The sequence below is a fragment of the Salvelinus fontinalis genome, chromosome 17 (assembly GCF_029448725.1).
Source record: "Salvelinus fontinalis isolate EN_2023a chromosome 17, ASM2944872v1, whole genome shotgun sequence".
Lineage (NCBI taxonomy): Eukaryota > Metazoa > Chordata > Actinopteri > Salmoniformes > Salmonidae > Salvelinus > Salvelinus fontinalis.
The window spans coordinates 36400614-36420887 of record NC_074681.1 but is presented as its reverse complement, the minus strand read 5'-3'; the positions used below and the strand labels follow the sequence as shown (position 1 = coordinate 36420887).

Below are 20274 nucleotides of genomic sequence, written 5' to 3'. Positions count from 1 at the left end.
GTAGAAAATGAGCTTTTAATCGTGCCTTTTCCAAACTATATTGGTTATTACAATTGAGATGTAAAAACTCAATCCATGTAGAAAATATTGATAACTTTTCCCCACACATTCCAATCTTTTTGTTGTTGCTTCAACTGAAGCTGTGTAGTTTAAGGGTACTTCTTCACCAAAAAACACCACAGAAGATTGTTGAAATCAAAGAGAAACATTCTGTGAGGGTTCGACTTTGATTTGTATTGTTCCCCCTTCTCAAACACATAATCCACATTTGTTTTTGTGAAATATAATATTTATCTTTTAAATTAAATCGTAAAGTAGGACTATAGGCACATTTACTTTGGTCCCAACAGGTAGTCCGTCCTCATGTACAATCATACTTCACGTTCACCAGTGAACACATTGCCCATCTGGATGTTGGACGCATGCAACAGCAACATGTCTTCACTACTACCATGACCCATTAGTACATGCTCAAAAAGATTCACTGCCATTTTCAATCAAAGAAAGAAAAAAAAATGACCAAAAAAAAAAGGGGAACATTGACATATGCAAGTAAGGTTTGAAAAACATCTAGACAGCATTTACAGTCAGTAAGGGAACATCTAAGCAGTCATCGTTAGCAGGTGAAGTGTACAATGGTATCAACAGCCTTTAGAGTAATCATTCTCAACCCGGGCAAAATGGCCTTGCCTTGAGTTGTTTGGGATTAAACAACCCAACCAACTGAATAGAGATGGGCGTCCTTATCTAAGTCCTCTAAATCAGGTTAATCATCAACAAAGCGCAAAAGCAAAACTATTAAGTCTACATTTCAAATGGGTGAACATCAAGTAATGTAAAAGGGGAGGGGAAAACAAAACAGAAACCACAACCAAACAGAATGTGCCTAGACCTCTATCACTTTTAGAAACGTAAGGAGGCAAAACGATGAGAATATTTTGCTGAGTAAGGCACATTTTCGCTGATTCATTCTAAGAAAAAGAGGGAATCCAATTCATTCTCGTGATGAACAAAGGGAGGGAGCTTGCCAACCACACAAACTAAGGCGGAGGGGGATAAGGGGACCTAGACGGGTGATGTTTTACGACAGTGACATCGTAGAAACTACCGTCACATCTAGTGTGGGGCTTTTGATAATCTATATTGTCTAAAAAGGAATGACTGGTTCAAATGTTTTCCCTACGAGGTGAGTATCATTGTGGTCTCCCCGAGGGGACTGAACAGGTGAGCACCACACATTGAGATTTGTCAGAGAAGGGGTTGGGTTGTGATGGCGTGGTTCATCTAGATGGTTGACTTGGAGAAGGAGACCTTCAGGTGGTGGTTGCTGCCCATGTCGTAGTTGTGGAGATCCATCAAGGCCTGGATAGCCTCCTCGGCTGTAGACATCTGGAGTAGCGCCATTTTGTGGCCTCTATATTGGGGAGGAGAAGAACGTGTTCAGATAACCACGATCTAGTCAAACACACAGGGGGTTATGATGATGGCAGCACATTCCAAATGGTGTTCCAAGGTCGAGGCTTGGGACTAAATTTGATCAGAAGTTACAGGCAGTTAAAGATAGTGTCTTACTGGAAAAACTTGAATGCCTTCACAGTGCCACCTGCGTTAGAGAACAGCTGTCTCAGATCCTCCTCAGTCACGTCCTCCCTGTCGAATCCGAAATCAACAGTGAGCGAAACGCAACGCAAGCACATTCAGCCATATCAATGGTACACTTTAAACGACTTAAATGTACTTGTGTTGCAAGACCTTCTAACCAGCACTACAACCAACTCTTAAAGACGACACTTCGGGATTTTGGCAAAAGGCCCTTTATCTACTTCCCCAGAGTCAGATGAACTTGTGGATACCATTTTTAGGTCTCTGCATCCAGTATGAAGGAAGTTCAAGGTAGTTTCGCAAGCCAATGCTAACTAGCGTTAGTGGTTAGCCCAATGACGAAGTCTACAGGAACAGCTAGCATGGTAGCTGTTCCCATAGACTTCCAGTCATTGCGCTAACGTTAGTTAGCAACATCCTTCAAACTGCACGCAGAGACATACAAATGGTATCCACAAGTTAGTCGGACTCTGGAAGTAAAGGTCTTCATTGCCAAAACCTCAACATATCCCTTTAAATACAGTAGCAAAACTACAAAATAATATAGTCTAGTTCAAAAATAAACAATGCTAATGTTCTATAACTCTCGCAACCAAATAACATATACTATATATACACAAAAGTATGTGGACACCCCTTCAATTGAGTGGATCCTGCTAATTCACCCACACCCGTTGCTGACAGGTGCATAAAAATTGAGCACAGCCATGCAATCTCAATAGACAAACATTGGCAGAAGAATGGCCTTAATGAAGAGCTCAGTGACTGTCAACGTGGCACTTTCATAGGATTCCACCTTTCCAACAAGTCAGTTAGTCAAATGTCTGCCCTGTTAGAGCTGCTCCGGTCAACTGTAAGTGCTGTTATTGTGAAGTGGAAACGTCTAGGAGCAACAACAGCTCAGCTGCAAAGTGGTAGGCCTTACAAGCTCTCAGAACGGGACCAGCGAGTGCTAAAGCGCGTAAAAAATAGTCTGTCCTCGGTTGCAACACTCATAACCGAGTTCCAAACTGCCTCTTGGAAGCAATGCCAGCACAATAACTTTTTGTCGGGCGCTTCATGAAATGGGTTTCCTTGGCAGATAGCCGCACACAAGCCTAAGATCACCATGCGCAATGCCAAGCGTTGGCTGGAGTGGTGTAATGCTTGCTGCCATTGGACTCTGGAGCATTGGGAACGCTTTCTCTGGAGTGATGAATCACGCCTCATCATCTGGCAGTCCGACGGACGAATCTGGGTTTGGCGAATGCCAGTAGAACACTACCTGTCCCAATGCGTAGTGCCAGCTGTAAAGTTTGGCGGGGGAGAAATAATGGTCTGAGGCTGTTTATCATGGTTTGGGCTAGGCCCCTTAGATCCAGTGAAGGGAAATCTTAACCCTACAGCTTACAATAACATTCTGGACGATTCTGTGCTTCCAACTTTGTGGCAACAGTTTGGGGAAGGCCCTTTCCTGTTTCAGTATGATAATTCCCCCGTGCACAAAGAGGTCCATACAGAAATGTTGTGTCGAGATCAATGTGGAAGAACTTGACTGGATTGCACAGAGCCCTGACCTCAACCACATCGAACACCTTTGGAATGAATTGGAACTCCGACTGCGAGCCAGGTCTAATCGCCCAAAATCAGTGCCCAACCTTATAAATGCTTGTGGCTGAATGTAATCAAGTCCCCGCAGCAATGTTTCAACATCTAGTGGAACGTATTCCCAGAAGAGTGGAGGCTGTTATAGCAGCAAAGGGGGGGACCAAATCCATATTAATGCCCATGATTTTGGAATGAGGTGTTTGAGGAGCAGGTGTCCACATACTTTTGGTCATGTAGCGTAACAGAGCGGCAGCATATAATGAAAACAGTAGTGGTACGAGAACAGAGCCTTGAGGAACTCCATAGACCATGCTAATGCACTAGCTAGCACACAACAAACATGAAATGTTAGACAGCATGAAGCCAAACCACAAGACAAACTCACGGGACGTTGGAGAGGTGGAGCGTGGCGGACGGAGGAAAGATGTTCTGAAAGTTCTTGGAGCCTGGCTTTTTGAAGCGGTGCAGGGGGGAGTTGGTGAAGTCCTTGGTTAGGCCCTGGTCATCCAGCCCTTCTCTGGGCAGCTGCACCGTCTGGTGCTTGGAGAGCGTCACACGGATGATCTTCCCGTACATCTTCTGGCCGTTCAGGTGGCTCATCGCTGAGGAAAGGCACATAGGAAACATGGTTACAGTGACATGTTTCTCATGCGGTTAATGTGGAGATGTTTCTCTGCCATTAATTCGAAGTATGAAATGAATTGATTCATTAACTGATTAGTTAGGAACAGGGTTTCCGTCAGAAAAATGTGGCCCCGGACATTTGACCAGCAGGATTTAAATTCACTGGAAATTTGAGAAATGTATCAGATCGATAAGCATTGGGTACTTAACCTGATTAGGGGTGCTGCTCAGAATGACAGAAATTAATTACATTTAGATTGTGGCAATTTATTTTAACAGAACATGCAACTCGAGGATGCACGGGATGCAGCGGTGTGCATCCTTCTTACGAAATTCCGATGCGCACTTTGATGATAAAGTAAATGTGGACAGTTATTCTCTCTCAGACAAGACGAGTAAAGCAAACAGAAAAATCACTAGCCTGTCTAACTACTATCCTCCATTGTAGAAAAGTTTATCTATTCTATTAATCTTGTCAATCTGTGCGAGAAGGAATGCCTGGGACGATAGATCCAAATTCATACAACCAGTAGGCAGGCCTAGGATACATACAAAAAGACTAAAAAGCTTTGAGGCTGATGCAGCAGATCAGAACATTTAGCTTAATGTCGTCACATTATAAGCGAAGGCAATGCGCGCAAAGCAGTAGGTTACGCCGCGCAAATGTTCATTCCATAATGCAGTTAGCAGGAAAACACTTGTCAAAAGCACACCGCACATGGGAGGGGTTTAATCTGACAATAAACATCTATGGATATTTTTATCTATTTTTTTTAGAAGGACAACTAAAGATGCAACAACTAGCACGGGTTACTAATATGACTACCGGACAATGAAAGAAAGGTGATTTGAAAACCAATAGAACATAAGAGGCGCTACTGGTTGCAATGGCATATGGAAGTCTTTATGAAATAATTGCCTCGACGATATGGTCGGATTTTGGCTTTATGCTACTTTCAAGCAAGGTAAGACACCTCATAATATGAAATCTTTTTTTTTTTTAATGACATGTGTTTTCAAGTTGCATGCTGCCTGACGCGCTGAAGCCTGCCAACCGTAGCCTACGCATGTGAATGGTAAATGGGAACCCACTCACCGAGCTGGGCCTGGTTCCCGTCCGACATCTGGATGAGAGCACTGTCCTTCTTATTGTAGAGGATCTTCACGCGCTGAGCATCACCATACACCCCTTCATTATAATGATAGGCAGACGGCGGGAGGAAGAGAGAGGAGGAGAGAGCAAAAGGCAGGCAGAGGAGAGGGAGGAGTGAACCATGAAGGACAAAGTTAGTGCTTTAGGGAGTTTAAATATGAGACGTGAAAAAGGATGGAGCAATCATCCATATGATTTAAACCAATCAAAGAGAGTCTTCGAACAATAGCCTTATAACAGAGAGAGAGAGAGAAGAGAGAATATGCTGATAAAATCCCTCCAAAAAACAAGCTTTGAAATGAAAAATAAAAATAAATACATGCCAAATAATCAACCATGCATTAGCGTAATTTATTCATGGAGTGAGATGGAGAGAAATGAGACTAGAGGCCTTGAAGGCCAAAATCTGTACTCAACTGAATCAATATGTGCGATTAAACAAAACGTGAAAGAAAAACATGAAACAGTTACTCAACTATGGAAATACTAACCATAAATCAAATGAGATAGAGAAAACAAAAAACATGGAGTAAAAAAAAAACAACTAAAAACAGAAAAGGTAGAGTGCTAACGATAACATACCGAAGAGGGTAAACAGACTTTGGGGCGTAACCATCTTTAGAAGGAGAGAAGAGCAAGCAGCGTAAGACAGGTAGAGAGAAGAGTCGGAGGTAGAGCGGAGATGGACAGATCATCCATAACGGAGGGTGGTTTCCCGTAGAATGGTGAGGTGGTCATGGAGCATGGATTCAAGGCAGTTAATTGGGGAAGTTGGTCCGAGGAGGAACATTTTTGTTCAGGCACAAAGCATGAACGTGTGGGAGGAGGGGGGAGGAAAGGAGGAGGGTGAGGACAGGACACAAAGGGGGAAACACGGAAGGGTGGGAATGAACGAGGGGAAGGGGGGTGGGAGGGGGCAGCAATGCGGAGTAAATCAAAAACAAAGAGTTGGGGTGGGGGACAAAAATAAAAACAGGTCAGTACATTGGAAATGCAGGAGTTTGGTCAGAAAATGGCTGGATTTGGTTTTGCTGTGGGGGGCTTTAATCCCAAACATACAAGGAAATAATAGTGCCAAATGTCAACACCTGAGACCAAAGGGGGAGCAGAGTACATTTACACCCAAGCCTAGTTTGTGGCCAATAGTGATGAGGGGGGGCATGGATTGGGCATGCAGAAGAGTCTCAAGTTAAGGTTTTAGTAACGCAAGTAAGCTTGGTAGCATATGAAATGCAGGAATATTGGTTAAAGCGGGTGGCAGGGGCGCTACCCTTTATCAATTTCCAAAGGAGGAGCGTTTGGGGCATGCAGGTAAAGACATGAAAACCACCTTACAAAGTTATGGCATAAAACAGAACTTATCATGTTCAAGTCCACAAACCCAGTGTTTGGAGAGAGAAATGATCTGAGAATATTACTTCTGTCGAGAATTTATAGATATAGCATAGATAGAGACAGTGGCTGAGAAAATTTGGTGTGGGAGTGGTTGGTATAGCCCCCACAGTTCATACCAACTTGACATAGCTTAGAGAAATTCATTGGGAGAGAGGAGTGAAGGAGGGGGGGGCTTGACAGAAAAGAACGACAGTTAGGAAGGACTATCACTTGACATGAAAGAGGGAGAAAGGGAGGGAGGGAGAGAAAGAGAGAAAGAGTTTAGGAGACAGCGGTTAAAATTTGCACAGAATGCATAGCAGATAGAGAAAGAGAGAGAGTGAACGGAGCCCCTCCATTCACTAAGACAGAGCCTGAGAAGTAACTGCAGTTCAGTTGACTTAGGCTATGAAGACAAAAAACATATGCAAGCACTGAGGCTAACATAAAATTCACAAATGAGCACCGATGTGAGAATGCATCATCATCACTCGCATTACATCTCTTGACTGGATGTGCAACCTCGTTCATTCCCACCCTTCCGTCTTTCCTCATGGTGAATGACGCTTGACAGAGAAACACAATCCACTCATCTTGGTACTTACACCCTCAGACTAACCCTTTAATTAAAGCCTGATGTCCTATAGACGGTTTGGTTGTTTAGCGGCAAAACAGACAGGGTTGGCTTATCGACTGTTGACATGTTAACTGTTGCCTCCAAATGTTTATTGAAAGCATAAATACATTTGCACAATAGGCAAATGTCTCAAACACATCATTACATTTGTTGGTTAGCTAGCTAGCAAATTTTAGCCATATTAGCATTGACATGAAATCAGTCAAAAACAAGATCATTAACAAGATACAAGGAGCTGACACCTACGATTCCCCACATGGCTGCTTCTTGTCATTGTTTCTAGCTATCTGACCATTCAGAATCATAACGCGCGGCTTGTGGCCACTGATTCGCACGCATCATTTGTGACGTTGTCAGCTAACCCGTCTATATAGACGGATTGGTTGCTTAGCAACAAAACAGTGTGCGCAACTATGGGCAAAACAGACTGGGTTGGCTTACACGGAACCCAAACCGGCTGCGTGCGTGCGCCATCGTGCATAAATGTATTTTGTCCCCCCACACCATACGCGATCACAACACGCAGGTTAAAATGTCAAAACAAACTCTGAACCAACTATATTAATTTGGGGACAGGTCAAAAAGCATTAAACATTTATGGCAATTTAGCTAGTTAGCTTGCACTTGCTAGCTAATTTGTCCTATTTAGCTAGCTTGCTGTTGCTAGCTAATTTGTCCTGGGACATAAAACATTGAGTTGTTATTTTACCTGAAATGCACAAGGTCCTCTACTCCGCCAATTAATCCACACATAAAACGGTCAACCGAATCGTTTCTAGTCATCTCTTCCTTCCAGGCTTTTTCTTCTCTTGACTTTATATTGCGATTGGCAACTTTCATAAATCAGGTGCATTACCGCCACTGACCTCGTTCATCTTTCAGTCACCCACGTGGGTATAACCAATGAGGAGATGGGAGAGGCAGGACTTGCAGCGCGATCTGCTTCAGAAATAGAACTGATTTCTATTTTAGCACTTGGCAACGTAGACGCTCGTTGATGTGCGTGAGCATTGTTAGTGCAATAATTGAATAACATGGATTTCTACATTTATTTTGCAACGCTCACGCACGGTGTTGTCACCCTGTTTGATTGTTGACAACATGTAAACTACATTTGTCACCAATGTCTATTGAAAACAAATATATTTGCAATGAGCACTTGTCTCACACACATTGATAAAGTTGTTGGTTAGCTAGCGAATTTTTGCATAGACGTGACGTCAAAACAATATATGCTATCAAAGACAAGATAAAACGAGCCACTTATTCTCACTGTTGCTAACTATCTGTTCTTCCAGAATCACAACACAGACTTCTGCCCATTGAATCGTGCGCTTCGTTTGAGGTTTATTTGTTGTCAGCTAACCCGTCTTTGTCAGTCTTTACGCAGGGAATTAAGTGATACAAAAACTATTTAAAAACCAAACACGATGCATATTGTGTGGATTGCGTGGCAATATCAGGTCAATTAGACTTTTTCCCAAGAATAGGTTATTAGGGATCTCTTTTGGCAGTCTTAATCACTTAAAATGTTATGCAAGGAAAACTGGGTCTGCATTTCCAAGGGCGAAACTAGATGTGTGTGCAGCAGAGCTTTATAGAATAACAGTCAAGGAATACTGAGCAACACTGAATATAGTAGTCATTTAAGTTGTAGCCATCTTATAAAATATATTTTCAGATCTGTGTACTGATCAAGGGGTATAATAGATAATTCCATGCAGGTATTGAGTACTTGTGCAACTAAATGTAAGGATGGACTAAATAGCCAAATTGTACAGATGAGGATATTTCCCTCCAAACTTCTTTGCCTTTCCACTCATGAAATAACACCAGTCATACCAACCATAATAAATGTCTGCTCCATGTCAGAAACAATGAACAAGTATGTAACGTCAGCGAAGCATGAGATCCTCCTGTAGGAGGAGAGCGAGAGAAAGGGGGAGGTCTGGGGGATGTTACTGACCTCTTCGTTGAGGTTGCTGACCAGGAGCACGCCGCTGCAGCCAGAGTGTCCGGAGAGCGCCACCCTCCCTGCAGCTGCCGCCGCTGCAGCCGCGGCACTCAGAGGACTGATGGCTCCTGGAGGAATGGCCAGAGAGCCAGGCACGTTAACATGGTAATGGGGACAGAGAGCAAGCACAGGCAAAGCACAACACACAGCCATGTGCTACAGCAGGGGTTGGTCCCATTTTGATAAACATTTTTCACAACCCCACCATGTAAAAAAAGAAAAAAACTAATGTAAATCAACAGCTTATGTCTTTTTTTTTCTTCTTTTAATTTGGGCTTCTTCCCCCCCCACCTAATCTGAATGAAGTATAGTTTGAAATGACTGAAATGCACCAGAAAGGTATTGGGAAGTTTAGAAGATCATCAGGAATATTGAAGATCCCCCCCAGTCTGATTTAGTGCCTGGTCTTGCCCACTTTGTTTTAATGAGTACTGCGCGGCTTGTGGGCATTGTAAAGCACAACAGAAGACACGTATGTGTTCCTGAGAGTCGTATCTTTCAGTGATGGGGTCATAGTATTAAACCGTTCAAAAAAGATAGACACATTGGTAGGAGGAAAACAGGCACCACTGTTTATTACAACCGCATCTAGCAGCTAGTACCAGAGGTTACTGACGTCCCGAGGTGCTATGAACCGAGCACTTTTTTTTGTCGAGTTTCTCTCACAACTCCATTTTCAAACCAGACGACCCCACTTGGGGTTGCAACCCCTAGTTTAGGAATCGATGCGCTAGTGTGCATGCCATGCCTGCAAACGTTTACATAATGGGCCGGACACGCACACAGGAGCACGTGCACTCACATGGGGACACGTGCTCACGCACACACAACCTCTGTAAAAAGCTATTCAAGACACACGAAAGGTTAGTCAACTCTAAAGCTAACCTTTCATTATTCCACATTCTAAGTCCTTTCATAACAACATTCTTGGTTATTCTCAAGCAACTATCATACACTGAACAAAAATATGAAAACGCAACATGTAAAGGCGTTGGTCCCATGTTTCATGAGCTGAAATAAAAGAACCCAGAAAATGTCCATACGCAACAACAAAAAAATCTCAAATTGTGCACAAATCTGTTAGTGAGCTTTTCTCCTTTGCCAAGACAATCCATCCACCTGACAGGTGTGGCATATCAAGAAGCTGATTAAAGAGCACGATCATTATACAGGTGCAAATTGTGCTGGGGACAATAAAAAAAAAATGAAACACTAAAATGTGCAGTTTTGTCACACAATACAATGCCACAGATGATGCGAATTGAGGGAGCGTGCAATTGTCATGCAGACACGTCCACCAGAGCTGTTGCCAGATCATTTTATATTAATTTCTCGACGATAAGCCGCCTCCAACGTAGTTTAAGAGAATTTGGCAGTACGTCCAACCGGTTTCATAACCGCAGACCACGTGTAACCACGCCAGCCTAGGACCTAGACACCTGGCTTCTTCACCTGCGGAATCTTCTGAGACTAGCCACCCGTACAGCTGATGATACTGTGGGTTTGCACAATCTAAGAATATCTGCACAAACTATCTCAGGGAAGCTCAACTGCGAATTCGTCATCCTCAAGAGTCCTGACCTGACTGCAGTTCGGCATCATAACAAACTTCAGCGGGCAAACGGCCACCTTCGATAGCCACTGGCACGCTGGAGAAGTGTGCTCTTCACAGATGAATCCTGGTTTCAACTGTACCTGGCAGATAGCGTACCGTGTATGGCGTTGTGTGGGCGAGTGGTTTCAAATCACATACACATATTTAGCAGCTGTTATTGAGGGTGTAGCGAAATGCTTGTTTGCTGATGTCAGCGTTGTGAACAGAGTGTCCTATGGTGGCGGTGGGGTTATGGTTTGGGCAGGCAGGCATAAGCTACAAACAACCAACATAATTGCACTTTATCGATGGCAATTTAAATGCACAGAGATACCGTGACGAGATCCTGAAAACCCATTGTCGTGCCATTCATCCTCCACAATCACCTCATGTTTCAGCATGATAATGCACAGCCCCATGTCGCAGGGATCTGTACACAATTCCTGGAAGCTGAAAATGTCCCAGTTCTTCCATGTCCTGCATACGCAGACATGACACCCATTGAGCATGTTTGGGATGCTCTGGATCGACATGTACGACAGCGTGTTCCAGTTTCTGCCAATATCTAGCAACTTCGCACAACCATTGAAGAGGAGTGGGACAACATTCCACAGGCCACAATCAACAGCCTGATCAACTCGAAGGAGATGTGTCGCGCTGCATGACATCACACCAGATACTGACTGGTTTTCAGATCCACCTCCCTACTTCATTTTTATTTTTTTATTTTTTTAAAGGTATCTGTGACCAGATATATATCTGTAATCCCAGACACATGAAATCCATAGATTAGGACCTAATGAATTTCTCAATTTCCTTATATAAACTCAGTAAAATCTTTAAAATTGTTGCGGTTATATTTTTGTTCAGTGTAATTTTAAACAAGTCAATCATGCTAGTAGACGTGTTTTCTTCCTTGGTCTGACAGGAGTGGTTGCTATATCACCAGCTATTTCTGTCTCTTTTGCCCCGAGACAACAGACACACCAGGTAAGACTTGAGTGAACGAAAGAAAAGATAACGTAAAGCATAGTTACCTCCGCCCTGCGAGTAGGAGAGAGAAGACTGAAACCCTCCACCGCTAGAGTAGGGAGCTACCATTCCTGAGGGGGTACCTACAGAGAGTGTGTACAGGAAAAGGCTCAAATATACACTTTGGGTAGGGCTGGATGAGAGCAGTTATAATGTAGAAAAGCAAATCGACAAGGCCCTTTTATGGCTTGGAACAGACTGTCGATAATATATAGTGACCCATTTTGTTCTCGTTCCTTCTTTTGTTTGTCACTGGACTGGTATGGATTTGTTGTCCACCTACTACCTCTACAAAGCATTAGATATGTACAGTTGAAAGTTTACATACACCTTACCCAAATACAATTAAACTCAGTTTCACAATTCCTGACATTTAATCCCAGTAAAAATTCCATTTTAGGATCACCACTTTATTTTAAGAATGTGAAATGTCAGAATAATAGTAGAGAAAATTATTTATTTCAGCTTCTATTTCTTTCATCACAATCCCAGTGGGTGAGAAGTTTACATACACTCAATTACTATTTGGTAGCATTGACTTTAAAATGTTTAACTTGGGTCAAATGTTTCAGGTAGCCTTCCACAAGCTTCCCATAATTACTATTTGGTAGCATTGACTTTAAAATGTTTAACTTGGGTCAAATGTTTCAGGTAGCCTTCCACAAGCTTCCCATAATAAGTTGGTTGAATTTTGAACCATTCCTCCTGACAGAGCTGGTGTAACAGTCAGGTTTGTAGGCCTCCTTGCACGCACACGCTTTTTCAGTTCTGCCCACAAATGCTCTCTAGGATTGAGATCAGGGCTTTGTTAAGGCCACTCAAAAACCTTGACTTTGTTGTCCTTAAGCCATTTTGTCACAACTCTGATAGTATGCTTGGGGTCATTGTCCATTTGGAAGACCCATTTGTAACCAAGCTTCAACTTCCTGACTAATGTCTTGATGTTGCTTCAATATATCCACATAATTTTCCTCCTCATGATGCCATCTATTTTGTGAAGTGCACCAGTCCCTCCTGCAGCAAAGCACCCCCACAACATGATGCTGCCACCCCCGTGCTTCACGGTTGGGATGGTGTTCTTCGGCTTGCAAGCTTCCCCCTTTTTCCTCCAAACATAACGATGGTCATTATGGCCAAACAGTTCTGTTTTTGTTTCATCAGACCAGAGGACATTTCTCCAAAAAGTATGATCTTTGTCCCCATGTGTAGTTGCAAACCATAGTCTGGCTTTTTTATGCCGGTTTTGGAGCAGTGGTTCTTCCTTGCTGAGCAGCCTTTCAGGATATGTCGATATAGGACGTTTAACTGTGGATATAGATACTTTTGTACCGTTTCCTCCAGCATCTTCACAAAGTCCTTTGCTGTTGTTCTGGGATTGATTTGCAGTTTTCGCACCAAAGTACATTCATCTCTAAGAGACAGAATGTGTCTCCTTCCTGATCGGTATGACGGCTGCGTGGTCCCATGGTGTTTATGCATACTATTGTTTGTACAGATGAAAGTGGTGCCTTCAGGCGTTTGGAAATTGCTCACAAGGATGAACCAGACTTGTGGAGGTCTACATTTTCTCCCCCTGAGGTCTTGGCTGATTTCTTTGATTTTCCCATGTCGTCAAACAAAAAGGCACTGAGTTTAAAGGTAGGCCTTGAAATACATCCACAGGTACACCTCCAATTGACTCAAATTATATCAATTAGCCTATCAGAAGCTTCTAAAGCCATGACATCATTTTCAGGAATTTTCCAAACTGTTTAAAGGTACAGTCAACTTAGTGCATGTAAACTTCTGACCCACTGGAATTGTGATACAGTGAATTATAAGTGAAATAATCCGTCTGTAAACAATTGTTGGAAAAATTACTTGTGTCATGCACAAAGTAGATGTCCTAACCGACTTGCCAAAACTATAGTTTGTTAACAAGACATTTGTGGAGTGGTTGAAAAATAAGTTAATGACTCCAACCTAAGTGCATGTAAACTTCCGACTTCAACTGTATATACCCAGCCTCCCATTGAGAGAAAACACTTAGTGGTATTGACTTTTATACAGAGGAGAGAGAGCTGACTGGACTGAGCTGACTGGAAAAAAAAGAAGAGAGAACAGAGGGAGAGAGAAGAGAGAAGATGGTTGGACAGGTGGAGGCAGGTCTTACCAAGCAGGGAGGAGTCCTTGTTGAGGGCGGCAGCCATGGCAGGGTCTAGGGAGGGCTGGCCGTCGCCAGCGGGCAGCTCGGGCCGGGTGTAGTCGCGACTCTTGTCGTTGTTGTACTTGACATTGAGGTTGACCAGTTTGGAGAAGTCGATCCGCAGTGTGCAACATGAGTTGTAGATGTTCTGGCCGTCCAGGGACTGGAGAAAGTGATGAAAGAAATATATACTTCATTAGTAAGCTTTTTGTTTTTATAATTTTTTGTTTTCAACATTGTGATATTCTGGAGAGAGAGATATCAGGAGACAAAACGGAATTGTTATCAACCTTAATTTTAACAGGTAAATTGACTGAGAACTGAATATACTACTGGTTTGAATGTCTGCTCACCAGTCTGGCTTGCTGGGCGTTGACTGGTTCGCTGAACTGGAGCAGGGCCTGGAACTGGTTGTTCTTGGTGAACGTGATGATCTTCATGACTGTTCCAAACTTGGAGAAGATCTGCTGGAGGACGTCCAGAGTGACGGGGTAGAACATGTTGTCGATGATTATCCTGAGCACGGGGCTCGGAGCCTGCGCTAGAACACTATCCAGCGCACTGGTGTCAGAATTGGGAGAGCCACCCTCCTGAACCGCCGACACTGCCTGGAGGACAGCCTGTGCACGCTGGGCGGGTATGTATGAAAGAGAGGAAGAGTGAGGAAGAGAGAAAATAAGAAAACTTTCATAGATTTAGTCGCAAATGCCAAGGCTGCCTAGTACAACATTTCTGTGTGTCTACACTAGAGACTCAATACTAGTCATGCACAGGTGTATTTTCTGGGAAAGGACAATCTCACCTGGTTGAGAGCACTGTCTGTCTTGAGCTCCTTGTGGTTAGAGAACTGGATGAACACGGGGACGTTGCGGACCTGAGGCGTCACTGCCGTATAGTAGTTCACCATTGTAACGGCCGCCTCCTCTGTACCCAGCTCGAGGAACGCCTTGCACACGGACAGAGGACAATTTTAAGAAAGACAAGAGGAAAACTTTGTTCTATGCCCAGTACTACGTTGTAGTATTAAATTGCTTGGAAAATTAAAAAATAAATAAATAAACTTAGGTTCAGGAGTTCGTGACCATTTGACCTGAACAGGGAAAGCTCGGGCGAGGTTTAACACAAGAGTCCCACTAACGCGGGCGCATTTTGGTCTTTTACCCCTTTTAAACTGTGTGTTTGAGCTACAGATTTAATTGGATTTGTCCATTTCTACTGCATCCATAGATAGCAACTATTAGCCTCTGTGATTAACGAGGGCTGAGCTAGAGCAGGATTTGAGAGAAGGTAAGGGGTTATTCTACATAGATCATAGGAAATCTTAGGACATAGTGTCTATGATGTAATAAGCTCACATAGTTGCAGTCACAAACTCCACAGTTGTTACTGAGTAATTGGATATTAATTTTCCGGTGAGCAAACAATTTCTGTACTTACAGCATTCATATGAATTCATTTATCGGGTTTTGATTTGGTGGACCTTATTTGTAAATCAAAGTCATGAATGCAACAGTTTGTCAAATTGTTTTGTGTTCTACTTGTAGCCCTGGTTGTCTTGAAAATAAAATAGTAAAACACTTAATTGTGAGGCTAAATATAAGAGCTAGACATGCAGATAACTGAAAGTCATAAATGAAAAGACGATTCTTGCTGGGGTCTCGGGACTGATACGGTTAAAGGGATACTTCAAAATTGTCAATGAAGCCCTTCATCTATATGAGTCAGATAAACTCATACCATGTTCCCTCTCTGCTTCAGTTTGATGGAAGTTGCTAACTAGGGTTAGCGCAATTGCTAACTAGCAGTAGCGCAATGACTGAAAGTCATGCTAGCTGTTGCTGTTGACTTCCAGTCATTGCGCTAACATTAGTTAGTTATTGGTACGAGAAACTACCACGCAACTCCCTTCATACTGGATGCAGACACCTACAAGTGGTATATACACAAGTTTCTAACTCTGGGGAAGTAGTCAAAGGGTCTAAATCAATGCAAAAATCACTTTTAATTTGGGGTCGGCAGCAGGCGGTCCCAAAAAAAATAAAGACTAAAATCACCAGGAATTCAGCAAAAATGGGTTTCATTTAGGATATCTGTTCACCAAGTAATCCCATTAAAAAAAACATTTTTTTAAAGATGTGATCGTGTCTCAATGTATGAAATGATTGTATACTGAACAAAAATAGGAACGCAACATGCTACATTGTAAACGATTTCACAGAATTACAGATCATATAAGGAAATCAGTTAATTTAAATGAATACATTAGGCCCTAATCTACAGATTTCACATGACTGGGCAGGGGCGCAGCCATGGGTGTTGGAAGCCAGGCTCAGCCAATCAGAATTAGTTTTTCCCCACAAAAGAGCATTATTACAGACAGAAGTTTCATCAGCTGTCTGGTCTCAGACAATCTTGCAGGTGAAGAAGCAGGATGTGGAGGTCCTGGGCTGGCGTGGTTACACATGCTCTGCGGTTGTGAGGTCGGTTGGAAGTACTGCCAAATTCTCTAAAACGATGTTGGAGGCAGCTTATGGTAGAGAAATTAACATTAAATTCTCTGGCTACAACTCTGGTAGACAGTCCTGCAGTTAACAGGCCAATTGCATGCTCCTTCAAAACTTAAGACATCTGTGGCATTGTGTTGTGTGACAACTGCACATTTTAGAGTGGCCTTTTATTGTCCCCAGGGACAAGGTGCATCTGTATAATGATGATGCTGTTTAATCAGCTTCTTGATATGTTACACCTATCAGGTGGATGGATTATCTTGGCAAAAGAGAAATGCTCACTAAACAGGGATGTAATCAAATTTCTGCACCAAATTTGAGAAAAATAAGTTGGAACATTTCTGTGATCTTTTTACATGTTGCGTTCTTATTTTTGTTCTGTATATTTAAAAAAAAATCATTTTGTGCATAGTTATGGTCAATTTGCAGTAGTATACAACTTATAATATTGTTCCACCCCCCGACCATCAGCTCCATAGTTGCATACGCCTGCTTTTTATGGTCAGGATAAACTCCTGGCCCTAATCATGCCACTACAATAACGGCAACAAAAAAGAATATCCAATAGAATTTCCGCCACAAAACTCACCTGATTTTTGCCCTTCAGCATGAGGATATTGGTGACCTTGCCGAACGGTAGACCCAGGGCGATGACCTCCGTCTCAGACACCTCACTGGGCAGCTTCCGGATGTGGAGCACCCGGGATGGGGGACTCTCCATCCTGTCCTCTACTCTCAGTTTTTTACTGCTGTCATTGCCGTTAGCTATGAAATCAAGCATCGTGCATGAATATATCACATCAACTGTTGGTCAGCCCTTAAATTTACTTTTTTATATTTCACTTGCAAGTCAGTTAAGAACAAATTCTTATTTACAATGGAGGCCTACCGGGGAACAGTGGATTAACTGCCTTGTTCAGGGGCAGTTAACGACAGATTTTTACCTTGTCAGCTCGAGGATTCGATCCAGCAACCTTTTAGTTACTGGCCCAACACTCTTGTATTGAGTATCTGTACTTTACCATTTATATTTTGGACAACCTTTACTTCACTATATTCCTAAAGAAAATAATGTACTTTTTACCCCGTACATTTAAAAAGAGAACATTCCTGATCATCCCTACTGCCTCTGATCTGGCGGACTCACTAATCACAAATGCTTCACTTGTTAATGATATCTGAGTGTTGGGAGTGTGCCCCTGGCTATCTGTAAATTAAATCAAAAACAAGAAAAGTGTGGTTTGCTTAATAAGGAATTTGAAATGATTTATACTTTTGATACTTAGGTATATTTTAGCAATTACATTTACTTTTGATACTTAAGTATATGTAAAAACAAATACTTTTAGACTTTTACTCAAGTAGTATATTACTGGGTGACTTCCACTTTTACTCGAGTAATTTTCTATTAAGGTATATTTACTTATACTAAAGTATGACAATTGGGTACTTTTTCCCACCACTGCAAGTACAGTGAAATGCTTTACTTACAAGGCCTGAACCCAAAAATGTAGTAATCAATATCAATATAACACTATAAATAACACCAAATCCTTTCTGGGTAACAAGTGGGGAGGGGAAAACTAGCTGTTATTGGCAGAGCAGTTTGGAACTCTTTCTTATTAGTTTAACTAATTTACCGCCTCAGGCAGGCCAAAACTAGTTTTTAAAATTTATTTAACCAGGCAAGTCAGTTAAGAATAAATTTTAATTACAATGACGGCCTACCCCGGACAACACTGGGCCAATTGTGTGCCTGCCTATGGGCCTCCCAATTACAGCCGGATGTGATACAGCCTGGATTTGAACCAGGGAGTGCCTTAGACCGCTGTGCCACTCAGGAGCCACTCTATCACACCACAACAGGCTGAAATTTCAGGCGGTCTTTTCAAACAGCCCTTACACAAAAAGGGCATTATCATAATTTTCACAGTATTATTCCAACCTCAATGTGGAAATATATATGTAAAACACAGGGGAAGGAATCACATTTTTGTCTGCACTGGGCCTTTAAATTGTCAATGACAATTGACTGGATAATATGTTAGAATGTGAATGGCTTTACTTTCCTATATGCCTGGATGGGAGAGAAAAAGTGCTCACCAGTCACAGAGTTAGGGCTGGTGCTGTAGAGATTTAATTCATCTGAGCCTCTCTGTAAAATAAGAATGCATACATTAATATATTTGGTACATAATTTCCCAATTGATGAAAGTGTCCTGAAAAGTCAGGTGCTAAAGTGCAAACTTACCTTCACGCCAACTGCAACATCAGTGGCAATGCTGAATAAGAAACATGAAAATTAACGGAACCAAAAATATTGCTAGGGTGTCTGCAATTAATAATCAAGTTAGCTACGCCTACTATCCTACCGGTTTGCTACCGTTATCCATCCAGGCTAAAACCATCTTCCAAGGCGCGTGAGTTTTGGCTTTAAATTATATTTAGCTAAATGTGTATTCATCGTATTTACAGGTTGGATATAAAAGCGCATTGCAAATTCTACTTTAGTATATTCGAGTATCAGACCTTGCCAGCTAGCGGTACATGATAGCTAGCTACAGTGCCCACCTAACTCATCCGAAGAGACAAAGGAAAACCTGCCATACAACCATAACAAAGCGCAGGAGTGCCTGCACGCCTAGCTAGGTAGTAGCGAACATACTGAGAATAACAACACGACATTGTGAATGGTTAGCCAAACGAACTTGTAGAAATATTGACGCTACTCGATTTTTGCGTAGTCATCACACCTCCTGGGTAGCTAGTTATACCATCCAACACACGATGTCAAATTCTACTGTACTCGCATTAGCTAGCTAATGTAATTCTAACAAGATGGGTGGCAGACGGGCACCATGTCCAGAACGAAGGCAAACGTGGCCCAGTGAGTTAGCTAGCTTGCTAACGTTATTGAATAGCTATTTCCATGCAACATTAAAACCTTTAGCGAATCTAATTAAGAGCAACATGCAAACGTGAACACATACCCGTCCATTGCCGAATGAGGTTTATTTTCGTGTATCTATTTATTCTTTAAACCTCAGCTCCACTCAGACACACAAGCACGTCAGCAAAATGGTCGCAAATGCTGTCATGAAGTATGCCGAGAGACGGAAAATGCCGAACAAAACCGAGTTTCCACTTATCTACAGTGCATCAGTGGGAATGGCTTAATTCCACATTTTTAAAGATATACTTTCTTTAAATTTGAGTTTAGGCAAGTGTTATTGTTTGCTGCTTAAGTTTTTTAAATAATTTTATTGAACAAAACATTCCCGCACTTGCATTTATTGTCATTATAAGGGAAACAACAGCTTCAGCTGTTAGCCGGCAGGTAGCCTAGTGGTTAGCGTGTTGGGCTGAAAGGTTGCTAGATCGAATCCCCGAGCTAACATCCCCAAGCTGATAAGGTAAAAATCTGCCGTTCTGCCCCTGAACAAGGCAGTTAACTCACTTTTCCTAGGCCGTCATTGTAAATAAGAATTTGTTCTTAACTGACTTGCCTAGTTAAATAAATAAAACAATCAGCAAAAACTCAATCACAAGCCACTGGACCTCACTACCAGTACTTATTCATGACTTATGCAACTTCAGATCCTTAATCAATGTACAACTACACTGAACAAAAATATAAGTGCAACATGTAAAGTGGCCCCATGTTTCATGAGCTGAAATTGTCTATACACACAATCAATAAAATGTATTTATAACCAATCAAATGTATTTATAAAGCCCTTTTTTAAATCAGCAGATGTCACAAAGTGCTTTACAGAAACCCAGCCTAAAACCCCAAACAGCAAGCAATGCAGATGTAGAAACACGGTGGCTAGGGAAAAACTCCCTAGAAAGGAAGAAACCTAGAGAGGAACCAGGCTCTGAGGGGTGGCCAGTCCTCTTCCGGCAGTGCCGGGTGGCGATAGTACATGGCCATTAAGGCCAGATTGTTCTTCAAGATGTTCAAA

General features: G+C 42.3%; 1 protein-coding gene across 2 annotated transcripts; it reads right to left on the bottom strand.

The window, feature by feature from the left end:
- ptbp2b (polypyrimidine tract binding protein 2b) lies at positions 1 to 19433 on the bottom strand. 2 transcript variants are annotated; one of them, XM_055867258.1, is made up of 14 exons: positions 19300 to 19433; positions 18561 to 18591; positions 18413 to 18464; positions 16899 to 17074; positions 14605 to 14748; positions 14156 to 14431; positions 13770 to 13965; positions 11623 to 11700; positions 8944 to 9059; positions 5549 to 5582; positions 4910 to 5002; positions 3575 to 3791; positions 1573 to 1650; positions 1 to 1414 (listed from the first exon to the last, which is right to left on the bottom strand). In XM_055867258.1, exons 1-14 carry the CDS (start codon positions 19305 to 19307, stop codon positions 1285 to 1287), a joined length of 1629 nt encoding a protein of 542 aa, XP_055723233.1. In that variant the 5' UTR covers positions 19308 to 19433; the 3' UTR covers positions 1 to 1284. The 2 variants fall into 2 exon arrangements, with proteins under 2 accessions (XP_055723233.1, XP_055723234.1); XM_055867259.1 differs by lacking the exon at positions 18561 to 18591.
- Positions 19434 to 20274: the final 841 nt, after the last annotated feature.